Below are 24544 nucleotides of genomic sequence, written 5' to 3'. Positions count from 1 at the left end.
GCAAAGTATTCTACCTTTGAATAAACCTTCATTTACTAAGTAGGACATCAAATAAACATTTTTTTTTTTTCTCTAGACCATGTTGGTCATTTCACCAATGTCAAGTTGGGGAAGCTTGCCACTGTTGATGACACTCCACAATCACGTGTTTGGATTCTGAGACTGTATTTCAGCCCCAAGAGTCCTGTAATACAGCCAGTGCTCCTTTGCCAAGTGGAAGTAGGTAGAGGTGCTTCCTATTCCTACCTTTCCTATAAGCATATAAGTCTCTTCACTGTAAAGGGAGGTAAAAGTTATTCCAGAATGCTTTCTCTATGTTTGAATACATGGATGAATAGATGGATCGATGGATGGGTGGGTGGGTGGGTGGATGGATGGATGGATGGATGGATGAGATGGATGGGCAAATGAATGAATTCTTTGTAATTGGAAATAGAAAATGGACTATTCTGGCCATTGGACAATTAAATCATAAATCCATATAAGCAATAGAGATCATACAATCAATTCTCATAGTTTTATAAATGAGAGGTTAAATGACATTTTTATGATTACATAGCTAGTGGTCATACTCTGGGGACCAGAACTTGGTTTTGGGGGCTGGGCTCTCTGTACCTATACCTTTCACAGCATCATTATTATCCACAAATATTTATGTTATATACAAAGAAATTATAGGTGTTCCAAGAAACTAGAATAATTTGCAAAGCCCTAAGACCATCTGAATTTAATACTCTCATAATTCAGAAGACCCTTTAAACTCTTTCTGGGTTTCAAGGTCAACATTCAGAATATATCACCACCATCAACCCTAAAAGAGAGAAGTGCTAGTGGCTTTTAATTTAACATTCAATAAATAAACATAGGTGTTTGTTAAATGTCAAGTGGCCTCCAAAGCACAAAGAAGACCCTTCTTACACCAATATAATGAACACTGAAATAGATGGAACACCAGTTTAGAAGCAAAATACAAACTTGGTTTAGTACAGTTTCTGTCATTTATGAATTGGGTCATTTCTTGTGACTTTCATTTTTCAATTATAAGCAAGGGACAAACAACCTACCAACCTCCCTCACAGATTCATATTTTGGATTAATGGTAGAGAATTTACATGAAAGTTCTTCAAAAATTTGGGCACCTGGGTGGCTCAGTTGCTTAAGGGTCTGCCTTTAGCTCAGGTTATGATCTCAGGGTCCTGGGATTGAGCCCTGCATCTGGCCCCCAGTTCAGCGGGGGAGTCTGCTTCTTCCTCTCCCTCTGTCCCTCCCCCCGACTCGTGCTCTCTCTCTCTCTCTCTCTTGCTTTTGCTCTCAAATAAATATAAAAAATCTTTAAAAAGATAAAGTTCTTCAAAAAATATAACAGCTAAACATGTGAAAGTTACTATTATCAAAATTAATATAGAGGTAGAAAAGGTAAGTGGCAAATTTAGAAATATTTCTTTTCATAAGTAATAGTTTACTAGGTAAAGATCAGACTTACGTTTGAAAGCAGGGTACATTGGAACCATATTGGTTACAAGGAATGCATCATATTTAGCTTCCGGTGAAGAGCTCAGATCTAAACATAAGGCAAACAAATAGTGTCCATTACTTACCAAAATCTACACCAATGAAAAATCAATCTTCTAAAATGGTCCAAACATCATGAAGTGAATGGTGAATGGATCTATTCCTTTATTTCTACTTGGTCCCTACTTGATAAGCATTTCCTCCTTCTTCTCCCACCCAATGTCTTTTCTTTACCAAGAGCTCTCTCCCCAAAATCTTTACAATGCTTTTTCCTCCTACCTAGTCTTGGGTCAACTACATATTATGTAAAAGAATTCCTTGATTTCACTAGCATAATTTGGACTTAAAATATGTCATCAAGCCACTGAGAATAAAAGAGCTTCCCATATTCTTAGGTGATCACCTGTATAGTATTTAAAACATTAATGTCTTAATGATACACTATTTCACTTTCAGAGTCCCACTTAATGATGTGAGGGGGCACACTGTATATTGCCTTGAACTTCAGAATTCTCCTAGAGAACAGGATTTGTGAAAGGTGGTCTCTCTTATGACCGATTTTGGAAGGATCCCATAGAAGTTCACCTCTTCAATCTCTTGAGTTCCTCTCTTGAAGAAAACCTGAAGACCACTGAAATCCTAACAGTCCAGATTCCAGAAAATAACATCCCTCTAGAATGATCAGATCCTGATATTCTGTAACTTACAAGGAGGGAAGAGAAATCCATAGGACATCTGTTTATCATTTTTGTAGGCCAAACAGCTTTGACTGAAACTCGGAGACACACGGACATCAGGCCGGACGCAGTTGGTTAGGTACTCGGGGACACTGGAGACTTCCGCCTGCAAGGTGAGTCAGAGGTAGTTAGGAATGCCATCACAAAGACCATGCTAAAGCAATGGGGAAATATGGAAGCCAGGCTGCTCTATCATGAACAGCCAGAACCAAAACCCCTCTAGCTTTTACTAGAGCTCATACTCTGATAGCCTGACTCCAAAAACAAAGCCTCAGTTTTAAATACAGTAAGCCAGGAATTTTCAAACTCTTGTATTTTTTTAGTGGCAGAACTCTTTTATCAAAATCTTAAGTAAAACAACAATATGAAAAGCAGAAATTGGACTGCTGAAGTAATGGATAGGATTCCATGGAAGACAGCTTAAAAAATAACACTCTAAGAGATAATATAGCCATATCGTCTATAAAAGGGAGATTGCATATACAGCTGTATACCAGGGCATACGCACACGCACGGGGTACAAACCAACAGGAAGCTGGGTTTGCAGCACTGGATGTATTCACTTGTAATCGGAAATAAAAACATGCCTCAACTACCAAATACATTTTTCTTATTCCAGATATAAATTTACCTATCTCATCTTCATCAAAACTGAAACCCCAGCATAAAATCTTTATTAAAAAAGAGGATGTTGACAGTCAGGGAGGCTGTGCAGAGGTGAGACCAGGGGTATATGGGAATTCTCTGTCCCTACTCAATTTTGCTGTGAGCCTAAAACTGCTCTAAAAAAAATAAAGTCTATTGAAACGAACAGCCAAATCTGGGTGGCTTCGGTAACTATTGGGCAATGGCAAGCAGAGTAAAAGCCATGAAAAGCATTAGTATACTCCCTTTGATATGTCGATAACTTAACATATTCCTGTGAAGTTATTAGAACATTGAATACAGTGTAGTTCAAAATATCTTGCAATCGATTCGATGTAAGATTTCTTTCATCAAGAAAAATTAAAATCTTTTCTAAGACAAATTTCGGTTAGGCAAGCAATCATTACATTAATGCAAGGAACGTAATCACATGAAGAATATAAAACCCAACTTTTTCAACGACCTGTTTGGAAATAGTGTATGATGTCCAGAGAGGCATTAGGAATATTTCACTATAACCACTTTCAAAGTCAGTGTGATATAAGATATCATATCTAGTCCGATAAAGCACTGCGGGCCGTCCATAGAGGAGGTGTCTCTCTAGGAAAGAGAACATAAACCATGTTAAACATATATTAAACTACAACAAATGTGAAATAAATATTGGAAGAGTCAAGGTGTCCAAAATTTGCTTGTTTACTTATTAATAGTGTAGTTCCTCCTTCTTAATTTAATCAAGTTAGTTTTCCTAACACTTTGTGGTTTATCTGACCACCTAAGCATGGGTCAAACCTTACTGTTACCGAAAGTATAAAGTAAATGCCATATTCGTTTTAATGCTTTAGTTGTGAAGAATTTTAATCTGTATAGGAAGGAAACATTATAATAAATATTGAAATGATTCAGCTGAATGGGAAGTCAATAGGATTGATTTTTATAGAATTCATTCATTTGACCCCTGAAAAGGCTCATCAAGTTAACCAATGATTTAATTAAGAGGAAGGCACTCTTTGATCATTATTTGCAAACTGCAACTCAAATAATGCATTATTTCAGCATAAACAGTGAGCAGTAATGAGCATTTAAGTAAGCAGCTTTGTCACATGGAGGAAAACTCTTTAGGTAAGAACTTAAAGGAACATGTATAGATAAAATAAGTGGGCATTCAAGAGGGTCCTTTGAATACAGAAGGGGGAGGGTCATCACATACCAAAGAACTCAGTTAAGACCCAAGAATGTGGACCTCCAAGAGAAAGCTCTCTGCTTAGGGGTTAAAAAAAAAAAAAAAGTTCTGAAACCTTACTCTTTTAAGAAGAAATGGGAGTTTAGTGTGCAAACCTTCATTCCACACCCACAATAAATGCCTGGAGCTTGAGATGCCCGTTTTGGATAGGCTAAAGTCAGAACTTCCATAGATTCTTGGAAATTGGGGTCCTACAGACCAAAATATTTAGAGATTGAGGCTTAGGCAATTCACAATTCCCTAAGTGACAATAAAAAAAAATTTATGATTATTTTTATTAGAGAAAATCCGTTCCGGCAATCACTTATTAAATTATGTATACATGTTGCTTTAATTAAAGTATTACCATTCTATGCAAGTAACAGAGAAAATTCTTCGTAGAATATTTTTGCAAGACTTTCCCAAGTAGAACTGCTGATTTGAGGCAAAGTGACCCACACTGCTATCGCAAAAGCCTGTTCTGGGTCATTTGGCTTCTTCAGCATTGCAGTAAATGGAGAAGCCTTGTTTAAGCTGCCAAATTTGGGGACCCACCCCAAGAATTAGAACATAATATGATAACCTTATATAAATGAAATATAATGAACAAATAAAAAGCCAGCAAATCATAACAGTAGTACTTGGGGGCAGTTAACCAAGTCAGACTTTCCTTTAAAACTCAAACCAAACCTTTTCTAAGTTCAAAATTTCCATTAATGTTTTCCTTGTTTTCATTTTTGTTGCCTCTGAATTTCCTGGTTTCAGCTGGAAGCAGAAGTATCAAAATTCTTTGAGAAGCTATTTTCTTTTCATCATTCAAGTTTTAATGCTTACCAAACACATTCCTCCAAATTCAAATGCAAACCTACCATCCAGTCTATCCCATTAAGAGACAATAAAACAGCAGCCCCGTTTTTCCTTGCAACATCCCTCCTAAGAGCAGCCACCAGCAGAACAGTCTTGGGCAATCGAAAGATTCCACCAAATCTGGCTTTCTCTCTAGTCCTCATTTACTTCTGCGAAGGCTGGTTTATTTCTAACACTCTGGTCATTATCATCCTTAGCAACTCTACGCTGATTCCTTTTCTTTCTACCAAGAATGGCTTCTCCAACAGTCCTCTCACCCTTCTCCCTTCCAATTCTTCATTAATGTATTCTCCCTCATCAAAAAACATTTACTGAGTATCTTTTTTGTGCCAGGCCTTGGGCTTTAGTAGAGAGATACTGGGCAAAGATAATTATGAGAGAGTTCTTACTGACGTAGGAAAGATGTTAGGGTTCAGAGCCGAAGGCCAAGAAAGAATTCTTGAGACATCTTTGTTGCAAAAAGGTGGTTTTATTGAAGCACGGGGGCAGGATCTGTAGGCAGGAAGAGCTGCACTGGGGTCATGAAGAGTGACCCCAATTATATACTTTCAAGTTGGGAGGCGGTTAGGGATAGCATAAGTCTTTAAGGAATTTGGAAGCAAGGTTTCCAGGACCTTGAGGGGGCCAGCTGTTGTTAGGAAAATGTCATTTACCTAATAAAACCTTAGTCATGAGACCCTTCAGATGTATATCAGTGGGTCATATGCTTGGGGGATGATTGCCAACATGTGTCTTGGGGGGTAGAGATAAAGGAAGTTTCCAAAGGAATTTTTATATGTTAAAGTAGACTTACAGGATCCTGGGGATCAGGCTAAGATTGCCTTTTGCCTTTAGCAAAGTATTCACTTCCAAGCAGCTGAGTTCCTAGAGGAATGCCACTCTGCCTGTTTCAAGGACTTGTCAATGGGCTATAAGTAGTAAGAAAATTTAATTTTTCTTTTGCCTTTGTTTCCCACATCATTACCTTCAAAGCGCTCACAGTTCAATGGGAGAGACCAACATGGCACAAATAACTCAAGTGCAATGTGGTATGCACTGTGTCAGAGGTATCTATCGAGTGCAGTGGGAACACAGAGCATGATGAATGCCATGGATGGGGATGAGGTGCCATCAGTACAAGTCTTAGAGAATGGAGGAAGCTAAGCCTGCTGCCCTGGCATAATTGTTAACAGTGCTGCTTTCCCTACTCAAATGCGCATGACAAATAACATGCTCACATAGTCCAACCCCCATGGAAGAGAAATGAAGGAGAGAGGGAGAGAGGGACAAAAGGGAAAGAGACGTCTTAAGATTCACTTTCTTCTGAAAGATTTCCCCAGTTAAGCTTCTCCATCTCTATTCACTTTTCTGCTCTGAATGCATAGAAATGTGCACTTCGGGCCACCTAGGTGGCTCAGTTGGTTAATGGTCTGCCTTAGGCTCAGGTCATGATCTCAAGGTCCTGGGATTGAGCCCCACGTCGGGCTCCCTGCTCAGCAGGGAGTCTGCTTCTCCCTCTGCCCCTCTCCCCACTTGGGTGCACTCTCTCTCTCTCTCTCAAATAATTAAATAAACTCTTTTAAAAAATAAAAAAAGAAATGTGCACTTCATAGTTCTTCAGAAATGTGCGCCTCATCATAGCTCCCAAGCTAAGCGCAATTGCTGTTTTGGGCACCTAGCTGAAGCACAAATATATCATTATGTGACTTTTTCTTAACTGTCAACTGGGCATATATGGCAAGAAGAAAAAACAACACAGTGGTTTTGACAGTTTCCTAAAATCCAACCAATTTCCCCAATTAACCCAAAGAATTTACTCAGGTCTTCCTGAAGAATAATTGTTTCATCTAAGAAAGAGGTGAAATAATCTTTGCAGTAAGAAACACAAATTTTATGGTCCAGAATCAAAATTTAGATTTTCCTTTTTCAGTTTGTCAGAGTGTCAAAGAACCACTGATTCTTGTTCACAACCTGACTGCTACTCTTTATGACATCTGGGGCAAGCCATCCATTGCATTTCTGTTTAGCAGAGTTCCTGCTTGAGCCATAAAAGTGTACTTGAATTGCAGTCTCTGGACACATAAGCTCTTCATCTTGAGACCAGCCACCTCGGGTATGAGCCTGCAAACCTCTACTTTTGAAATATGTTCCTCGTGATTTCTTGATATGGGTCTAGTGTACCCCAGGTCTTCTCAGGCTGGGTTCCTGCTCCATGGGATTCCAGACAGAGTCTTCATTCCATACCCCAGTTCCCTGTTTACAGTAGTCTCTGGCATTTTGGGTGCATGCCAAGGTTCTCCTCCAGATACCACGTTTGGCAAAATACTGCGAGGCAAATCTTTTTAAGTGGTGTGGACTTCCCCAAGGCTCATTCTTTTGTCTTCCAAAATTTGGTCATCCAGACGGTGAGTTTGTATTTCTTTTCCCTCCTCAGCTTCCTGATTCGTATTCTCACAGATTAGCTGGCTGACTTGAGAGCCACATGAAAATCTCTCTTTTTTGGTCTTTTTTTTTAAAAAACATTCACTCCCACATAACATGCCTTGGATTTTACCACATAATCTCTATCCAAGGTCTTTCCTTTTCCTTCATCCTTTCTCCTCCTTTCCCTTGCAAGTGCTTGCTATCATTTATTGCCATGTCAACCTCCTCTGAGATTTGATTCAATGCCTGTTAATGTCCTATTCTTTCTTATCTTAACCCTTAAGACACCATGCTGTAATTCATCAACCAGCTAAATCGCACAATAAAATAATAATTTTATAGATAGAGATTTTCTCTGTTTTGTTCATCATTGTATCTCTACCTCTAACAATACCAAATGCATAATATCTACTTGGTAAATACTTGTTGAATAAATGGATGATTGTATTATTTTTTTAAAACACTATTCTTTATGACTCTCAAGAACTGACTTTCTATATATAACCTGGCTAATAAAACCCTGAGAGATACACTAGCCAGATCAATATCATCTTCATTTTACTAATGAAGGAACTGGAGGTTCATGATTTGTACAAGATAATTCAGCTACAAAGCAGTACCCAGAATGTAGGCCTCTATCCTCCTGGTCCATTATTCTTCTTTAGCATTTTGGGCAGTCTCCAAGTCCATGCTAACTGCTGGGTTATCTAAGGGAGGGCATACTGGAATGAAGATCCAACTACTCCCAGGCATGAGTTCTGCCTGAGTCATGTTTGGCGAGAAGCTATTAAGAACAGCAATGTGCCTTGAAAAAGAAAAGCAAAGCTGGAGGCATCACAATTCTAGACTTCAAGTTATAATACAAAGCTATAGTAATTAAAATAGTATGGTACTGGCACAGATCAATGGAACAGAATAGAAAACCTAGAAATGAACCCACAACTATATGGTCAATTAATCTTAAACAAAGCAGGAAAGAATATCCAATGGAAAGACAGTCTCTTTAACAAATGTTGTTGGGAAAATAGGACAGCAACTTACAAAAGAATGAAACTGGACCACTTTCTGTCAACATACACACAAAAAAATTCAAAATGGATTAAAGACCTAAGTGTGAGACAGGAAACCATTAAAATCCTAGAGGAGAACACAGGCAGTAACCTCTTTGACATCAGCTGTTGCAACATTTTTCTAGATATGTCTCCATAGGCAAGGGAAACAAAAGCAAAAATAAACTATTGGGACTTCATCAAAATAAAAATCTTCTGCACAGCAAAGGAAACAATCAACAAAACTAAAAGGCAACCTAAGGAATGGGAGAAGACATCTGCAAATGAGATATCTGATAAAGGGCTAGTATCCAAAATATATAAAGAACTTAAATAACTCAACACCCAAAAAACAAATAATTCCATTTAAAAATGGGAAGAAGACATGAATAGACGTTTTTCCAAAGAAGACATACAGATAGACAAGAGACACATTAAAAGATGCTCAATGTCACTGATCATCAGGGAAATGCAAATCAAAACTACAATGAGATATCACCTCATACCTATCAAAATGGCTAAAATCAACGCAAGAAACAGGTGTTGGTGAGGATGTAGAGACCTCATGCACTGTTGGTGGGAATGCAAACTGGTACAGCAACTCTGGAAAACATTAGTGAGTTTCCTCAAAAAGTTAAAAATAGAACTACCCTAAGACCCAGCAGTTGCACTACTAGGTATTTACCCAAAGAATACAAAAATGCTAATTCAAAAGATACTTGCACCCCAATGTTTATAGCAGCATTATCTACAATAGCCAAATTATGGAAAGAGCCCAAATGTCCATTGACTGATGAGTGGATAAAGAAGATATGGTATATATATATATATATATATATATAATGAAATGTTACTCAGCCATCAAAAAATGAAATCTTGCCATTTGCAACGACACGGATAGAGCTAGAGAGTATTATGCTAAACAAAATAAGTCAGTCAGAGAAAGATAAATGCCATATGATTTCATTCATATGTGGAATTTAAGGCACAAAACAAATGATTATAGGACAAAAAAAGAGAGAGGCAAACCAAGAAACAGACTCCTAAGTATAGAGAACAAATGGATAGTTACCAGAGGGGAGGTCGGTGGGAAGATGGGTTGAATAGGTGATGGGGATTAAGGAGAGCACTTGTAATGAGCACCGTGTGTTGTATGGAAGTATTGAATCACTAAATTGTACACCTGAAACTAATATTACACTGTCTGCTAATTAATGGAATTTAAATAAATTTAAATAAATCTACTAATTTTTAAAGAAAGAAGAGCAATCTGTATCAAAGCATCCAGTACTTCAGAAACAACTTCTAAGCCCTGAGAAGCACTGAGATTCTCTTGATATTTTCTCTTCATATCAGCCCTTAGAACAAGAAGCATTTACAGAGAAAAGCACAAGGGCTTTAGTGCCACATAGAACTGGAATCAAATCTCATCTTAGCTTTTGAAAGTTCTGTGATTCCGTAACTTAACTTCCCAAAGCTTCATATCTCCCTGGGGCATTGCACTGTTCAGAGACAAAATAGGTAAAGCACCTAGCTCAGTCTTGACCCAAAGTGGTTATTTATAGTTGTAATTGCAGTGATTTTGTAACAGGTGTATGCTCTCCTTCAATAACAGCAGGAATATTGGTAGGCAGAGGTTATTAAAGTTCAGTGTCTGTTCCATCTAATTCATCTTAGATCTTACTATAAATCATAAAGAATTATACTATTTATTGATTTCTTCCAAATCTTCCCCAGCCCACACATAAGGATACACACAGAGAGAAACACAAGTATATCTCCTTCTTTCTCTAGCATAGCTAACATCTCCAGAAATAACAAAAATTAGAAAGATCTCAGCATTGAAAAGAGCTACACAGAAGATTCCCTGTCCCTTTCTGCCTTATTTTTTTTTTTTAAGATTTTATTTATTCATTCGAGACACAGAGATACAGAGAGAGAGAGAGCATGAGCAGGGGGAGAGGCAGAGGGAGAGGGAGAAGCAGGCTCCCTGCTGAGCCAGAAGCCCGATGTGGGGCTCGATCCCAAGACCCTGGGACCATGACCTGGAGCCAAAGGCAGACACTCAACCATCTGAGCCACCCAGGTGCCCCCGCTTTCTGCTTTAAAGTTCACAAGAGTTATTAGTGTTTCAGTCATTTTTCTATCCAAATTAACTTCTTATTGTATGTATTTTTTTAAAAAAAGGGAAAATAAGGGGTGCCTGGGTGGCTCAGTCAGTTTAGTGTCCGACTCTTCATTTCTGCTCAGGTCATGATCTCAGGGTTCTGAGATCAAGCCCAGAGTGAGGTTCTGTGCTGGGCATGGAGACTGTTTAAGATTCTCTCTCTCCCTCTGCCCCTCCCCCAAGCTCTCTCGCACTCTCTCTTAAAGAAAAAAAAAAAAAAGGAAAACGAGTCAAATAAATAAAATCTACTGGTTTCCTTGTCCTTTACTTAATCAGATTGAAAAGAACACATATGATAAATAGGGCCCTATATAAGCTAATAACTCAAGTAATGCTCTCAAGAGAATTTGACAGTGTGTATCTTTGCTGCCTGACTTGGAGACGCTATGTTCGAGTTCCATCTGCTTTGTAATATACTTCTCGTCATTCCTTTGCTGTTGCAAGATTTGCAAGATGCTAGCCCATCTCCTGTAGTATCCTACATTGGAGCCTTTCCCTCTCCTTCTATTTTCTTCTCATTTTCTGGAATTTCAAAACCAGAAGGAAGAGCTTGTGAGGTAGACTGCATTATTGTTCCTTCTCTTTGACTGCCCTTCTGTAAAGGGCAGTATACATATATACATATATACATATGACCATGCATTGGCATGTGTCTTGCAGGTCAGCATCCCTGTGAAAAGACGACTTCCCTACTCCCTTGGTTTCAAGTGCTCTGATTTCACCAGTCAACTGGGAATGTGATGACAAATGCCTCATAAAAGCAGAAGCATTGAGGAGCGCCTGGGTGGCTCAGTCGTTAAGCATCTGCCTTCGGCCCAGGTCATGGTCCCAGGGTCCTGGGATTGAGCCCCACATTGGGCTTCCTGCTCCACGGGAAGCCTGCTTCTCCCTCTCCCACTCCCCCTGCTTGTGTTCCCTCTCTCGCTGTCTCTCTCTCTGTCAAATTAAATAAATAAAATATTAAAAAAAAAAAAAAAAAAGCAGAAGCTTTGAGAACCACTGCATGGTCCTGCTGTTCCTCTCTTCCCTCTGCCAGAAGGGCACACCCCAGCTAGGGGCTGTTCCTTCAGCCTGGATTCCAGAATAAAGGGTACCCACAGCCACACCTGGCCTATGGTCAGCATACCGAAATGTGAGCAAGAAATGCAGCTTTCTTGGTACGAACCACTGAGACTCTCTTCTTCAGTCACAAGCTTGCAAAAGTTGACTAATACATGCACGTTATCACTGTACATTGTATTTTGTGTACATAAAATAGGAGAACGAGTTAGAGGGCTCAAGATGATTCTTATGTAAAGAGGGAATGCAGATTTGGTTCCTTCTACGTATCTCTCCCCACAATGTATTCATGGCCTCTCCAGGTACATAAGCTTCATCATAGGTACCAGCTGCTATTATTTATAACTGTGACTTCCAGTCCCTTCATAGAAGTCCCCATTAGCACCTTCACTTATGACCCATCAGATCACAGTGCTATGCCTGTTTTTCAGAGAGCCTAAAAGCTACTGAGAAACAAAAAAGCCGGCATCTTGTGCACCTAGAATAAACCAATACCCTTTGCCAGATGGATATGAAAATCACATCACAACCCAAATTTTAATTTTAAAAAATATTGTGCTTACACTATGAAGTAAATAAGAAGTATCTTCAATCTCTGAAAACTAAAAACAAAAACTTATCTGATTGTTTTTCCCCATCAACTCCTCACCTTCTGTAGACCCTTTTATATGAAGGCGTCTGTTGAGTTCATCCAATTTGTTCTTCATGTGTGAAAACCAGAAAAGGAAAGGAGAAAAAAAAAGCAAATCAGAAATATCCTGTCTTTCCTGCATGCTTCTTTCTACTTAGAATCTTGCTAAATTCAAAACAGGACCCTAAAATCCGTAAGTTCTGTAGAGGAATTACTATTTGATCTCAAATTGACATTCCAGGCTCCACCTCCTAGGAGATCTATGGTCACGAGCACCTTCTTTAATCTCCCTATGACTTTGTTTCCTTTCCCTAAAACTGTGAATAATCATGGAAGCAAGTTCCAAACTAGCTGGTAAGAATGGTTATTTGGGCACATATATATGTAAACTAATTAGAATGCTACCTCAATATTTCAGATTAATCCTAGGTACACTAAAGTGATTCCCAAACTAATTAACGAAATCACTTTTTCCAAGGTTGGAAAGTAATGGCTCAGCAACTAGCATACGTGTACAAGAACACTGGCCATAATGTCTACCGCATCCTTGTTTGGAAGAGCTAACAACTGGAAATTACCAAATATTCTCAAATAGGAAAATGAATAAAATCATTATGGTATATTTACACAAATATTAACTATTAGCAGTAAAAAATGAATGTGCTAAAACTCATGTATTAATGTGCATAAATCTCAAACATACAATAAACAAAATAACTGCAGGATACATATAGTATAACACTATTTATTTATTTATTTTTTTAGCACACTATTTTTTTTATTATGTTAATTGCCATACATTACATCATTAGTTTTTGATGTAGTGTTCCTATTTACACACAAAAGTATAATATGCAAAACTGTACCATAGGTTATTTTAGGGAACTATATTAAAGATTAATTAATATATTATTTAAGAGATATATATGTATGGAGTAAAAATATAGAGACCTGCCTGGCAATTATATACACTATATTCAAGATACTAATTACCTTTGGGGTAGGAACAAAGTGGGATTGGAAGGGAGTGTGTACACATGGAGCTTCCACTGAATCTGTAACATTTTCTTTCCCATGATGTGTGTATTATGTTATTTATTTTATTAATCTGTACACCTTCTCAGGATGTCTGGATTTTTTTTTTTTTTTGAAGAGAAGGAATGTAATCTTTTGGAGAAACCCATAGACAAAATAAAGACAATCCAGAATTTGTCTAAAATGGTTTCAGATAACAAATCCAAAATATTTCCTGTTTTCCAGAAGAAAGGTAATTCAGAAAGCAAGATACAACTACAAGATTCCTCTAAAGTTATATTTGGAATCCACCTCAAAAGCCACTTCCTATTGACTTTGGCAATGCAACACCTCCAGCTGAGGTCTGAGAAATTACCTGCCTTATAGTAATTAGCTTTGTTGGTTCTTGTCAGGAGCAAAAGTAGGAAGGAGAAATAAAAGGGGTTGGGGGAAGAAGAGCAAACTGAATTCCTCCAGTGGTGAGCTTTTTGCATCCTGTGGCTCCCAGGCCCCTAGGAATCCTGGAAGGTAGCAAATAGTAGAAGGGGATAGGGCAGGCAGGAGACCTATGTTCCATTTTCCAAGGTCTAATAGAAGGTTCACACATTTACCCATAATAAAACCACACAGGCAAAAATAACAGATTTTTGTTTTTCTTTGTGTTGGAATCACATCAACTCAGTGTGGTAACACTGATTATCTCTTGCTATCAGAGCATTGACTGGTAACTATAAAGGTCTTAGATCAATATAAAATTCAATAAGCAAATTATTGCTTAACACTTGTAGTTTGGTGTTCAAAACCTGTCCAAACACAATGTGCTGGGTGGTTTTCTATTTGCACCACCCTCCTCCCCATCCATGCTGCACCCTCCTCTCCCCTGCTCTGCACCCTGGGCAACTGACCTTGTACCAAAGAGCCAGCCTGCTCCTCCAGCTCCCTGCTGGCTTCCACCAATGCAAGGCGCCAGTGAGCAATTATAGGAGAGACAACAGAGAGTATTTACTCCCCCAGGTTGCAGTGTACTAGCTGCACCCATCTACCAAATCCCATAATTCCCCCCTACACAGTTCTCTCTCCATGTTCTAGTCCCTTTACTGTTCAAGCCTAGGGCTGACACCTTGTGAGCCCCCGGGTGCTATACCATCCCTCACTGCCTTGCCTCTACCCTGCCCAGCCTATGTAAACAGTCCTCTAAGTAAACATGATTCACACAATCCCTTTAAACTCTCTTTAAAAACCTTTTGTGCATAGGCCATCTGTTTCCTGTTGGGACCATGATAGGTAGACACGTGATCCAGGTTGAAAAAAAGAAAAAGCCTTTGCTTGGGAATTGTGACTCTCCAGAACAGCATCATGAATTCTACTTTTTTGCCCTTTGTTCTCTACCCCTATGCTGCCCAAAAGGGTAGCCGCCAGCCATATACAGCAGCTCTTTCAATTTAAAGTAATTAAACAAAATCTAAATTTTCATTCCAAGTGCTTAAAAACTGTATCTGCCCAGTGACCAGCCCAGAAATAGACCATTTATATCATCACAGAAAGTTCTAGTGGACAGCACTGCTCTACACCCAACAAGCTCCTCCACGATAAACATAAAGATGATTTCTACCTTTTGCTCTACCTTATCATCACAGTTACAGCCCAGGTCAAAATCAGACTGAAGGTACATAATCCCTGGATAGTTAGGTCTGGTAACTTCCTCTGGCATGGTTGGCCTGAAGGTGTTAGTGCGCAGGAGGTGATTCAAACTTCCGTGGGTCCCGTTATTAGGAGCTGGCTTCAAGCCCAGGAGATCTGGTGAGAAGAAAGAAAGGAAGCCAGGTGCTTTATAAATATTTTTTGATGAGATACAGTAAGAGTCAAACCATTCATGTTCTAAGGGTCTGAAACTCTGAACACAAACCCGAATTGGATAAAGCCAAAATTAGTTGTAGGCACTCCTTTCTTAGTTCCTGAGCCACGCTAGCCTGATCATGTCTGGCTACAGCTTTCTGAAATAGCCATGGTCGTTGCCCAACTATAGAGAGAGACATTCCCAAAAAGAAAGAGGGAAGGAACAGGGCCCTGCCTGGCTACTGCTTATGTCTGTGACTGCTATAGGGACAACCCGCGTCAGGGTCAATGCCTTTCTACGGCATTGAGACTTTCTATCCCACCTTTTGAAATAAGACTTATAATCAATAAATAACCTCTAGGGGCGCCTGGGTGGCTCAGTTGGTTAAGCGACTGCCTTCGGCTCAGGTCATGATCCTGGAGTCCCAGGATCGAGTCCCGCATCGGGCTCCCTGCTCGGCAGGGAGTCTGCTTCTCCCTCTGACCCTCCTCCCTCTCATGCTCTCTGTCTCTCATTCTCTCTCTCTCAAATAAATAAATAAAATCTTTAAAAAAAAAAAATAAATAAATAAATAAATAACCTCTAGCCTGCCCTCTAATGCACTCCACAGAAGTATGGGGAGAAGAGGAGGCTTTGGCCCGGTGCCTTGAAAGGCTGCTGTGAAATGAACAGGCTGATTTCATAGCAAGTGAACAGTTGCCAAGCAGGCACACAGTGACTCGCCTAAGCTGAGAGGCAGGACAGGGGAGAGCTAGCAGCCAAGATGGGAAAAGAACCCAGGAGACCCGACTTTCAGACTCCCCCTCTAACCACCAGACTGGCACTCCCTTACTAAATAGGAAAAGTTGTCCTCATTCAGCAACTAGAAGCTCAAGGAAGAAAAATAATTAGGAGCACATAAATAGCTGGCCAGGATGCAAGCTGGCAACATTTTAACTGGGCTGCAACGTGAGAGATGGAGGTGGGAGAAAGCTCTGTGAGGAACTCTTCTTGCTTCATCGGGTCTCTGACCAGTGGTGTCAAACTGTACTGTGATGTGAGATCAGCCAGAGGCTGCCAACAGCAACACTATGAAAACTCCCCATTAGTCAACTGTTAAAGGAAGACAAAGAAGCCTTAGAAGGAGATGAGACTCTGTCCTTCGAACCAATGGGCACGTTACCACCATTTCTTTTCCCCCAGGGAGGTGAAGTGGTCCTAGAAAACAGACACCTCAGTTCTTTCTCTGACCTTGAGGAAGTTCATATGATAACTCAGATGCTTCATTGGCTTTGCTTAAGTAAGTGACTTACCACACATAACATTGTAAAGTTCAATGTTTTCAAATGGAGGCACTTTAGTCTTGTACTTAAACGTTGGGCCATAACCTACAAAAACAGTCTTCCAAAAGAAAAGAAAACAAACAAAAGCAATTACACATTGCTAATAACCAGTAGCAACCCTTCCCCTGTTCATGAATACTGTACAACTTCATTCACACCCTTCTTCTCCGGCCCTTCTGAGAATCACTAAAATACATTTTCAACTCACAGGTCTGTGGTCATACCTGCATGCTGTTGACCTTGTTATCAAATCCATGGTCTCCCTGGAAAAAACATTTTCCTGATGGTTTCTTATATACATCCAAAGGTTTCCTATATCGAAATAATTGTAGGATCAGTCAGGATTTCTCATGAAATGCCTCATAAAAAGCCAATTTGAGTGTATAAGATATCTCTAAGAAGTTGATTTTACAAGCATATTTGTCTCTATTATAATTGTATCATCCCTGCAGTGCTGAAAAGATGATGCTATTCATTTTCCCCAAGTGGCTTTATTTTGACAATTGGCCCAGGACAAATGGGGACCTCTGAACAGAAGTCAGGTACCCTCTCCTCGTACCTCATGCTTGCACTGAGCAAAGCATTTGTCACAGGTTGTGTTCTGTCTGCCTATGTGCTTCACTAGCTCCAAAACTGTAAGATTCACTACTCTGGGAGCATGTTTGTTTGGGATAGAGGAGTGAACAACGCCAAGCACATGATAAGCACTTTTTAAAAAGATTTATTTATTTATTTATTTGTCAGAGAGAGAATGAGAGAGAGAGAGAAAGAGCACACAAGCAGGGGGAGCTGCAGGCAGAGGGGGAAGCAGGCTCCCTGCTGAGCAAGGAGCCTGATGCGGGACTCGATCCCAGGACCCTGGGAACATGACCTGAGCTGAAGGCAGCCGCTTAACCAACTGAGCCACCCAGGCGTCCCCATAATAGGCACTTTTTAAAACATGGGATACTTCATCAATGAATAGAGATCTGTATTTTATAAAAATGTTTGCACACAAATTTACTTATCCGTAGAATACAACTAGAGAGAATAACTGAGTGGTAAACCAAACATACAATAGTGACATATTTCACAAAAGCCCAGACTCACCTAGACAACAACTCTATTTAGAAATAGAAAGTGAAAACATTGCTCTCTAGGCATCAAAACCACTTGACCTTCCTGCTGTGACAGGAAAATGCCTTTTGATCAAGTGTCACGCAGCACTTTTCCAAAAACACTTTCATGTTTATTAATACATATTTTCCCGTGGGTCCCATTTCTATGGATCCTTGTAAGCACTTACAGGGTCTATTGTACTGAACTAAAGTGCTTGGTGGAAAACAAATTAAACATTTGGGGTCCCACTCTTAGGAAAAGTACTTTCCTCTTGGGATAATGAGATGTGTGTATATGATAACTCAACAATGCAAGAGTTGAATTAAAAAGATTTACTGATGATTAAAATACCTGGCTTTGGTCTCCACTAATTTGGTCAACTGTCATCATCTCTCACTTCTACTCAACTCCCAGTTTTCCTTCATATCAACCAGCTGCACCGAATTTGCTCTCTCTACCAAGTCACTACGTATGTAAAAGGCCCTGCAGAGGACACACTCAGCCAAGCCCATGTCATTCACATCTTTGTAACTATTCCATGAAGATGCCCCTTGTCCATACTAAATGATTTCAATAATTTCTGGTCTTCATACACCTCTTTACATAATCCTACATATTTAACTCTGTGTAGCTCCCTGACAATTACCGTAGGATATTTATGTATTTGTCACATGTCTCTCACCAGGTGTTTCATACTGATGTGAGTTTCTAGAGGACCACCATCTTCTCGTCATCTTTGCTCCCTTGGTAAACTCATTGAAGTACCTAACTAGAGTGTATATAGTAGTTCGATTATTACCACAGACCAGCTCACAAAGCTTTTCTTAAGGAGAAAGTCAGAGCAAGAGTGAGCGGAAAAGGGCTTCTGCCAGGTCTGTTTGAGAATGGATAAACTTTTAATGATTAATTCTGTGGAAGTGCTTAGAATTTCCGGACACATTCTACACCAGATTCAAGAGCAAGAAATAGTCTCTTAAATATTGGACAGTCTTTTATAGCTCAAAAGAAGGCAAACATCTGAAATAATTAAGGCAATATAAAACGTGCCCACACTAACAGAAGTTTTAAGATTAACAACATTTTCTAAACTCCTCTACAAATATTGCTACAGGGTAAGTCTTGTCAACCCAGACCAAATCAGTCCAGTTGTGGTAAGCCAATGTCCCAGACACACTTTTGACCCAATAAGTAATAAGAATAGAGGCTAGGGTGTAAATTTAAAAAATGAAAGGAGAGAGAAAGAGAGAGAGAGAGAGAAACCACACAGAGATGCACTGAGAGACTTCAAAAAGACACCAAGAGGCTGGGATCCAGAAAATAGAGATATGTTGGCTCAGCACTTTGATCTAGCATAAAAAGTCTTTGCAAATGGTGGGATTTCCAACTGAGATTTCTTTTTTTTTCTTTTTTTTTTTTTTCTTTTTGATGGCTAAGGACCTTATAGCACTCCAGGTGCCAAAGAGGTGGTTATGAAGATCAAAAACAGTCCCTGCCAATCCCCAAGTTACCTTGCGACGTGCCATCTGCGGTCCACCAATAAATGGATGTCCTCAATTCTTCTGTTGTTGGCATAGTGCAAGCGTTTGGGAAGGTGCTGCTTCATGTAAGGCTTAAAGTGCTGATCTGGTTTTTTACACTGAAATAGAAACGGAAATTGAACTTTATATGGAGGATTTTCTAGAAAAAGTCCTAGATATTCTCTCTCTAGAAAACCAAAGGAGGTTTTAAGCCAAACAAAAGGTTGGTTAGTGAATAAATGGAATTTGTTATCCCCTATCAAATAATACAAGCTGAAAAGAACTAGGTTCAGAGGGGATTTGATAACTTGGTAGATGACATGGAAGGTTATCAGAGGGTAGCTGGGAATTTTTAAGATATATTCCTGACTTGTGAGACTATAGCTATGAGCAACTCAAACTCTAAAGCCTTTTCCAACTACTTCAAGTCAAGGGACGGGAGGTAGGGTGGGAAGGAAGGAGGATGCACACTTGGGCCTGTGTGATTACATCCTGCAGGGGGAGGGGGGGGAGCGATGGAACAGGGTGATGGGCAGATCTGGTTCAGAGAGAGTAAGGATTTGTTTACTCATGAATGAGTACTTTTCAGTTCTAATGGAAAGATCAAATATTCTCAGTTTGTATCACTGCCAAGACCATTAGGGAGCCTGCAGCTGTCCACAGATTTGAAGTTTTGAAAACTCTTAGAGAAATAAATATATGGGACTGCCGGGCAGTAAGGAAAATGTTCCTTCCGCCCCACAGGGTAGGGGATCCTAGGAAGTGAGTGTGTGGAAGCTACTTTGAGGGCAGAGGCCGGGTGACCTGCAATACTTACCGTGAGATTAGCAATAATGGCTTTAGGGTCATCTGTTCAAAGAGAGAAGGAGAACAATTTCAAGAGATGACAATAATCACTGAGAGAAATCATTTTTATAGCAAAACTCAATTCTTTCTCTTCCCCCCACCCCAGAAGAGCTATCACTTTAAGCTTTGTTTAAAATATATATAAAATTGGGGCACCTGGGTGACTCAGTTGGTTAAGCATCCGACTCTTGGTTTCAGCTCAGGTCATGATCTCAGGGTCCTGGGATCAAGCTTTGTGTCAGGCTCCCCTCCCTGTCAGCGGGGAGTTTCCTTGTCTCCCTCTCCCTCCTCCTGCTCTCTCTCTCTCTCAAGTAAATAAATAAATCTTTAAAACACACACACACACACACATATATATGTAAAATTGTGTGTGAGTATTTAATATTTTGGTCAGTGAAATGGAATTATATAAGTGGAAATACTCCTATGGTAAATTTCCCTGCTAGATCTGGTTCTCCTCTTCTGGAAGGGAATTCCTCCTCCCAGAGCACAAGGATAATGCTAGGTAAACATCTTTAAGTTCCCCCAAATGGTCCCTCTGGATCTTGGCTTTAGCTCATTTGCACTTTGACATCAGGAACCAAACTGGGCATTTGGGACTTTTAGCATGACGTCCTATTTATCTGCTGATCTTGGAAACAAGTTATCATCCACTTTAAGATGAAACTTCTAATCCATTGAGTTATTTTTTTCTACAGGGAGTTTTGCTGCCTCAGTAACACCATGGGTCTAATCCATAGGTAGCTGTCCCTCTCCAGCCACAGACACACATGTATGTGCCTCCTTTATTTTCACTACCAGCAAACAAAAGATACTTTAGTCAGTACCCTGGACGAGCTAAAAGCAAAACTATGTAAATGATGGCTGTGTATAAACTGTGGACAGGATTATATTATCTGAAGGCCCCCTTTTGGGGGGGTTGTGGAGAGAAACAGCAGATTGTAGGTTGGTTGGATTTTGTTTTGTTTTCAAAAAATTTGCTTTAGTGTGTCATTATAGAATCAGCAGAAAAGGAAAGCAGCATACAGAAGAGATAGCAACTCTCATGAAGCAGTCCTCCCTAAAATTTAAATGTCAGTGGAGTAGGTCATGTCTATGTCATTTCCTGCTGTATCTCCAGGGCCTCATTCATACTAGGTGCTCAATAAGCATTTGTTAATAAACACAAATAAATATTTGTTCTTATTTGTTGAAAATGCATGACTAAGCTTGCCTTGCAGTGTAAGTACATACTCTTCAAAGACCGTTTTCAGAATCTTGGTTCTAAAGCTATGAAATCCAAAGCTAAAATGTGGATCCCATTCTACTTAAACTGGGGTTAAATTTTAGGTTTATCTTTTTTAAAAAAAGATTTTATTCATTTGAGAGAGAGAGAGAGCACAAGTGGGGTGTGGGTGGGCAGAAGGAGAGGGAGAAGCAGGCTCCCCACTGAGCAGGGAGCCTGATGTGGGTAGGGCTCAATCCCAGGACCCTGGGATCATGACCTGAGCTGAAGGCAGATACTTAACTGACTGAGCCACCCAGGCACCCCTTATTTGCATCTTTTAATGGAAAGCAAGTAAGTAATAATCGTAGCAACAATGGCTAGCCCAAATTGTGTCCCTATGATGTGCGAGCTTTGTAGACACTTTCTCTCTGGTCCTTCACAGCTACTCTGGGAGGCAGGTGCTATTAGAATTTTCACTAAGCCAATGGGCATTTAGAAGAGGGGGGCTTGCCCACTGGGACTCTGGCAATCTGACTGAGCATTCTATGCTTCGAAACTCCACACTCTGTGGACTCATAAACCACAGTCCTCAAAGGGACCATACTGGGTAAGTTCACGTTCTTTGATAATGAAGAAAAAAATAAATAGCACAGGGCAATCTTGTGCTCAGATAAATCAGAGAACGACTGGAAAATAATAAATGCCCAAGTCCATGCTTAGGACACCAACCCTTCAGTTCTGAAGTTCTCAGGCCTCTCTTGCCGACAGCTCCCACTTTGCATGAGGGGAGGAGGTCCCAAGCACAGGCTGGTGCTTAAGAACTGGTGAATCTGGGTTCACATCCCAGCTCTGCCACTTCCTAGCTCTCACCCTCCTAGCCAGTGACTTCACTTCTCTCTGGGCCTTGATTTCTACTGTCTGCAGAAGGGGATAGTAACATTTGGCCCACAGGGTTATTAGAAGGAGTAAAGAAGATTGTGTGCATATTTAGCTGAAATAGTGATATGAACAAGATGTCATCATCATAGCCAACATTTATACAACTTTGACTGCGTGCTAAACACTAATCTATGGGATATGCAGATAATCCCTCGTTAATCTTTCCAACCATCCTTACTTTATAGATGAGGAAACCAAGGCATGGAGCATTTAAGTAGCTTGCCCAAGGTTATAGAGGGACCACCTGGCAGAGCTGGGATTTGAACTCAGACATCCTGCCACCATTGTCTGTGTTGCTCACCACTCCCTCTACTGACTCTCACCAAAGGAAATCACGTATCTGCAAGTGTTTCTAAGGTACGAAATACTTAATTATTGGTAGTTATTATTTCATTGGCCCCAAGAAAGTTTTCCTTTTCCCCTAAAACAGCCTCCCCATTACATTTACTCATGACCTTTCAAAATAGACAAAACCTTTCTTGCATAAGCCCTAAAATGCAAGTACTAAATCAAAAGGTACCCTAGTGACTTGTGTCCCGTCTCTGGCCAGGGTCTGCCTGTCTCAAGTGAGCAGAGGAGCGGGGAGGACACAGAGGAATGAAAGGGCATGAAGAGAAGCAGCAGGAACACTGATCACTTGTTTATTTTACAACGTTGCCTGGAGCTGACCTTGGAACAGTTCCCATTGTGTTGACTCAGGAACACAGTTTGGGAAAAACTTAATTTTCCAAAGCTTTACACTTGTGCCAATGGTTTCTTATTCCCAAGGCTAAAAGCTCTAAAAGATTTTTCCCCCCAAAATGCAGCATGTCTCCAACAAAACTGTGGACTTCTCAGAAGCTAGGTGGGCACCACCTAAAACATCTTAGTCAGTAGCATATCATAACCTGAATGTGTACAACGTAAGGGACAAGATTTTTCCTGTTCATATCTAATCTTCCAGAATGGCCGTCATTTCCCAAGGGTGTAATAATTCTCCTGCGTTCTGTCAATCACTTTCATAAAGGTGAAGAGTCCCCTTCAACTGTGCTCCTAGGGACATTCAGGGTCTAAGTGTGGTTCTGCCAACCCTGTCCTAGACTCCCCAGCTTCCGCTAAAGAGTGAGCCTGAACCTCTTGTTGAAACGTTCCTCTCCTGTAAAAGCTTACGGTTATAGGCATGTCTCAAATTAAGTATATTTTCCACATAAAGAGAACAAGGGTAAATATTTACATAATGCTACCATGTGCCAGGACCTACTGTAAGGGATGTACACAGGTTTATTTTCACAACAACTCAAAGCCACAGCCGTTATTATCATTCCATTTTTCAGATGAAAAAAACTGAGACTTAGAGTTTACATGACATGTTCAAGGCCACTCAGCTAAGAAGTAGCAATATTAGGATTTTTACCCAAGTATTCCACCTTCAGGGAAAAAGCTCTTCTGTACTCTACAATATTACCATTCAGACAACTTAGTATTTTAAGAATCAACTTACATTTAGGATTATTGCTAAATTTAGACCGAATTCTTCCTAGAGTTCCAGGCACTAATGTAATGTCATCCACATTAGTCAGGTAATTGCTCAAGAACTCCGTTCTGTCACATGTGACATCTTCCATTCCTATGGGGAGAAGAAGTGTTTTCAGGCAATTGTAAACTTAAAATCCTAACACAGACACTGAAAATGACATCCAGGCATCTCCTTAATTCTTTTGTAACAACTTAATGTGAGGATCCCTCTCCTCTGAGATATCTTAGCTTGACTTTAAATTTTTTAATGCTTCGTTATATCACCTTTTCACCAGGTTTTGATTTAGTCACATCATCTCGCAGTGCTAGAAGACTGAAAATGCATCATCTCAATGATCATCTTGAGTCATTCAACAAGAACAGCAAGACAAAGGAAGTAACTATGATCTTTCTTTTAAGCTATTTACATAGCCGTTATGAAAAAGATCTACTCTAAAAAAAAAAAAAAAAAGAATCCTAAATTGCTTCAAACTCTTCCCAGCTGGGGGTGGTGTAAATAACTGGAATATATAGTTCTGTGTCTCTTTTATAAAATGTCATTTTCCAATTCTCTCTCTCTAATATATCTCCTGATTTGAGTACATAATCACCAGTCCTCAGTCTGCCTCCACTGGTGGCCTTGGATGTTACTGACAAAACAATACTGGCAACAAGAGATGAGAAAAAACAAAAAAATGTCAGCCCCAATGACCACCCAAACTGAAAAACAAAATATTGCTGAAAATAAGTTGTAAACAATGTAATCAGTCAAAACTGAAGGCTAGTGACTAGAACACAAAAAGGGTCTAGGTAGGGAATTTTTTTAACCAATAAGTATTCCTCCTCCATGCAAGATTTGTTTCCTGCCCCCATCCAAAAAAAGTTTTGATCAATGTTAAAAATAAACAAATTAAAAAACGACACAAACTCAAAGCTCAGAATAACAGACAATGAAAGCTGGTCATTTTGAAATTTCTC

The 24544-nt window shown here is 39.8% G+C and overlaps 1 protein-coding gene across 19 annotated transcripts in view; it reads right to left on the bottom strand.

Annotated features, from left to right (window-relative positions):
• The window catches only part of ENPP2 (ectonucleotide pyrophosphatase/phosphodiesterase 2), a 142622-nt gene that overhangs the window by 10020 nt on the left and 108058 nt on the right, over positions 1 to 24544 (bottom strand). For 4 of the 19 annotated variants that reach the window (XM_054512483.1, XM_054512487.2, XM_054512489.2 and 1 more), the window contains exons 14-25: positions 23553 to 23678; positions 19898 to 19929; positions 19072 to 19199; positions 16690 to 16777; positions 16436 to 16523; positions 14919 to 15103; positions 14212 to 14253; positions 12311 to 12362; positions 4807 to 4881; positions 3346 to 3494; positions 2220 to 2355; positions 1484 to 1561 (exon numbers count right to left, since the gene is read on the bottom strand). In XM_054512483.1, the coding sequence (XP_054368458.1) occupies positions 1484 to 1561; positions 2220 to 2355; positions 3346 to 3494; positions 4807 to 4881; positions 12311 to 12362; positions 14212 to 14253; positions 14919 to 15103; positions 16436 to 16523; positions 16690 to 16777; positions 19072 to 19199; positions 19898 to 19929; positions 23553 to 23678 (1179 nt within the window). The remainder of the gene's footprint in view (positions 1 to 1483; positions 1562 to 2219; positions 2356 to 3345; positions 3495 to 4806; positions 4882 to 12310; positions 12363 to 14211; positions 14254 to 14918; positions 15104 to 16435; positions 16524 to 16689; positions 16778 to 19071; positions 19200 to 19897; positions 19930 to 23552; positions 23679 to 24544) is intronic. The other 15 variants (XM_064587965.1, XM_064587969.1, XM_045895993.3 and 12 more) reach the window with 9 other exon arrangements.

The sequence above is a fragment of the Mirounga angustirostris genome, unplaced genomic scaffold (assembly GCF_029215605.1).
Source record: "Mirounga angustirostris isolate CCGP_5_RB_7025 unplaced genomic scaffold, mMirAng1.0.hap1 SCAF_4, whole genome shotgun sequence".
Classification (NCBI taxonomy): domain Eukaryota; kingdom Metazoa; phylum Chordata; class Mammalia; order Carnivora; family Phocidae; genus Mirounga; species Mirounga angustirostris.
Note: the sequence above shows the minus strand (reverse complement) of the source record. Positions and strands in the feature narration are given on the sequence as shown.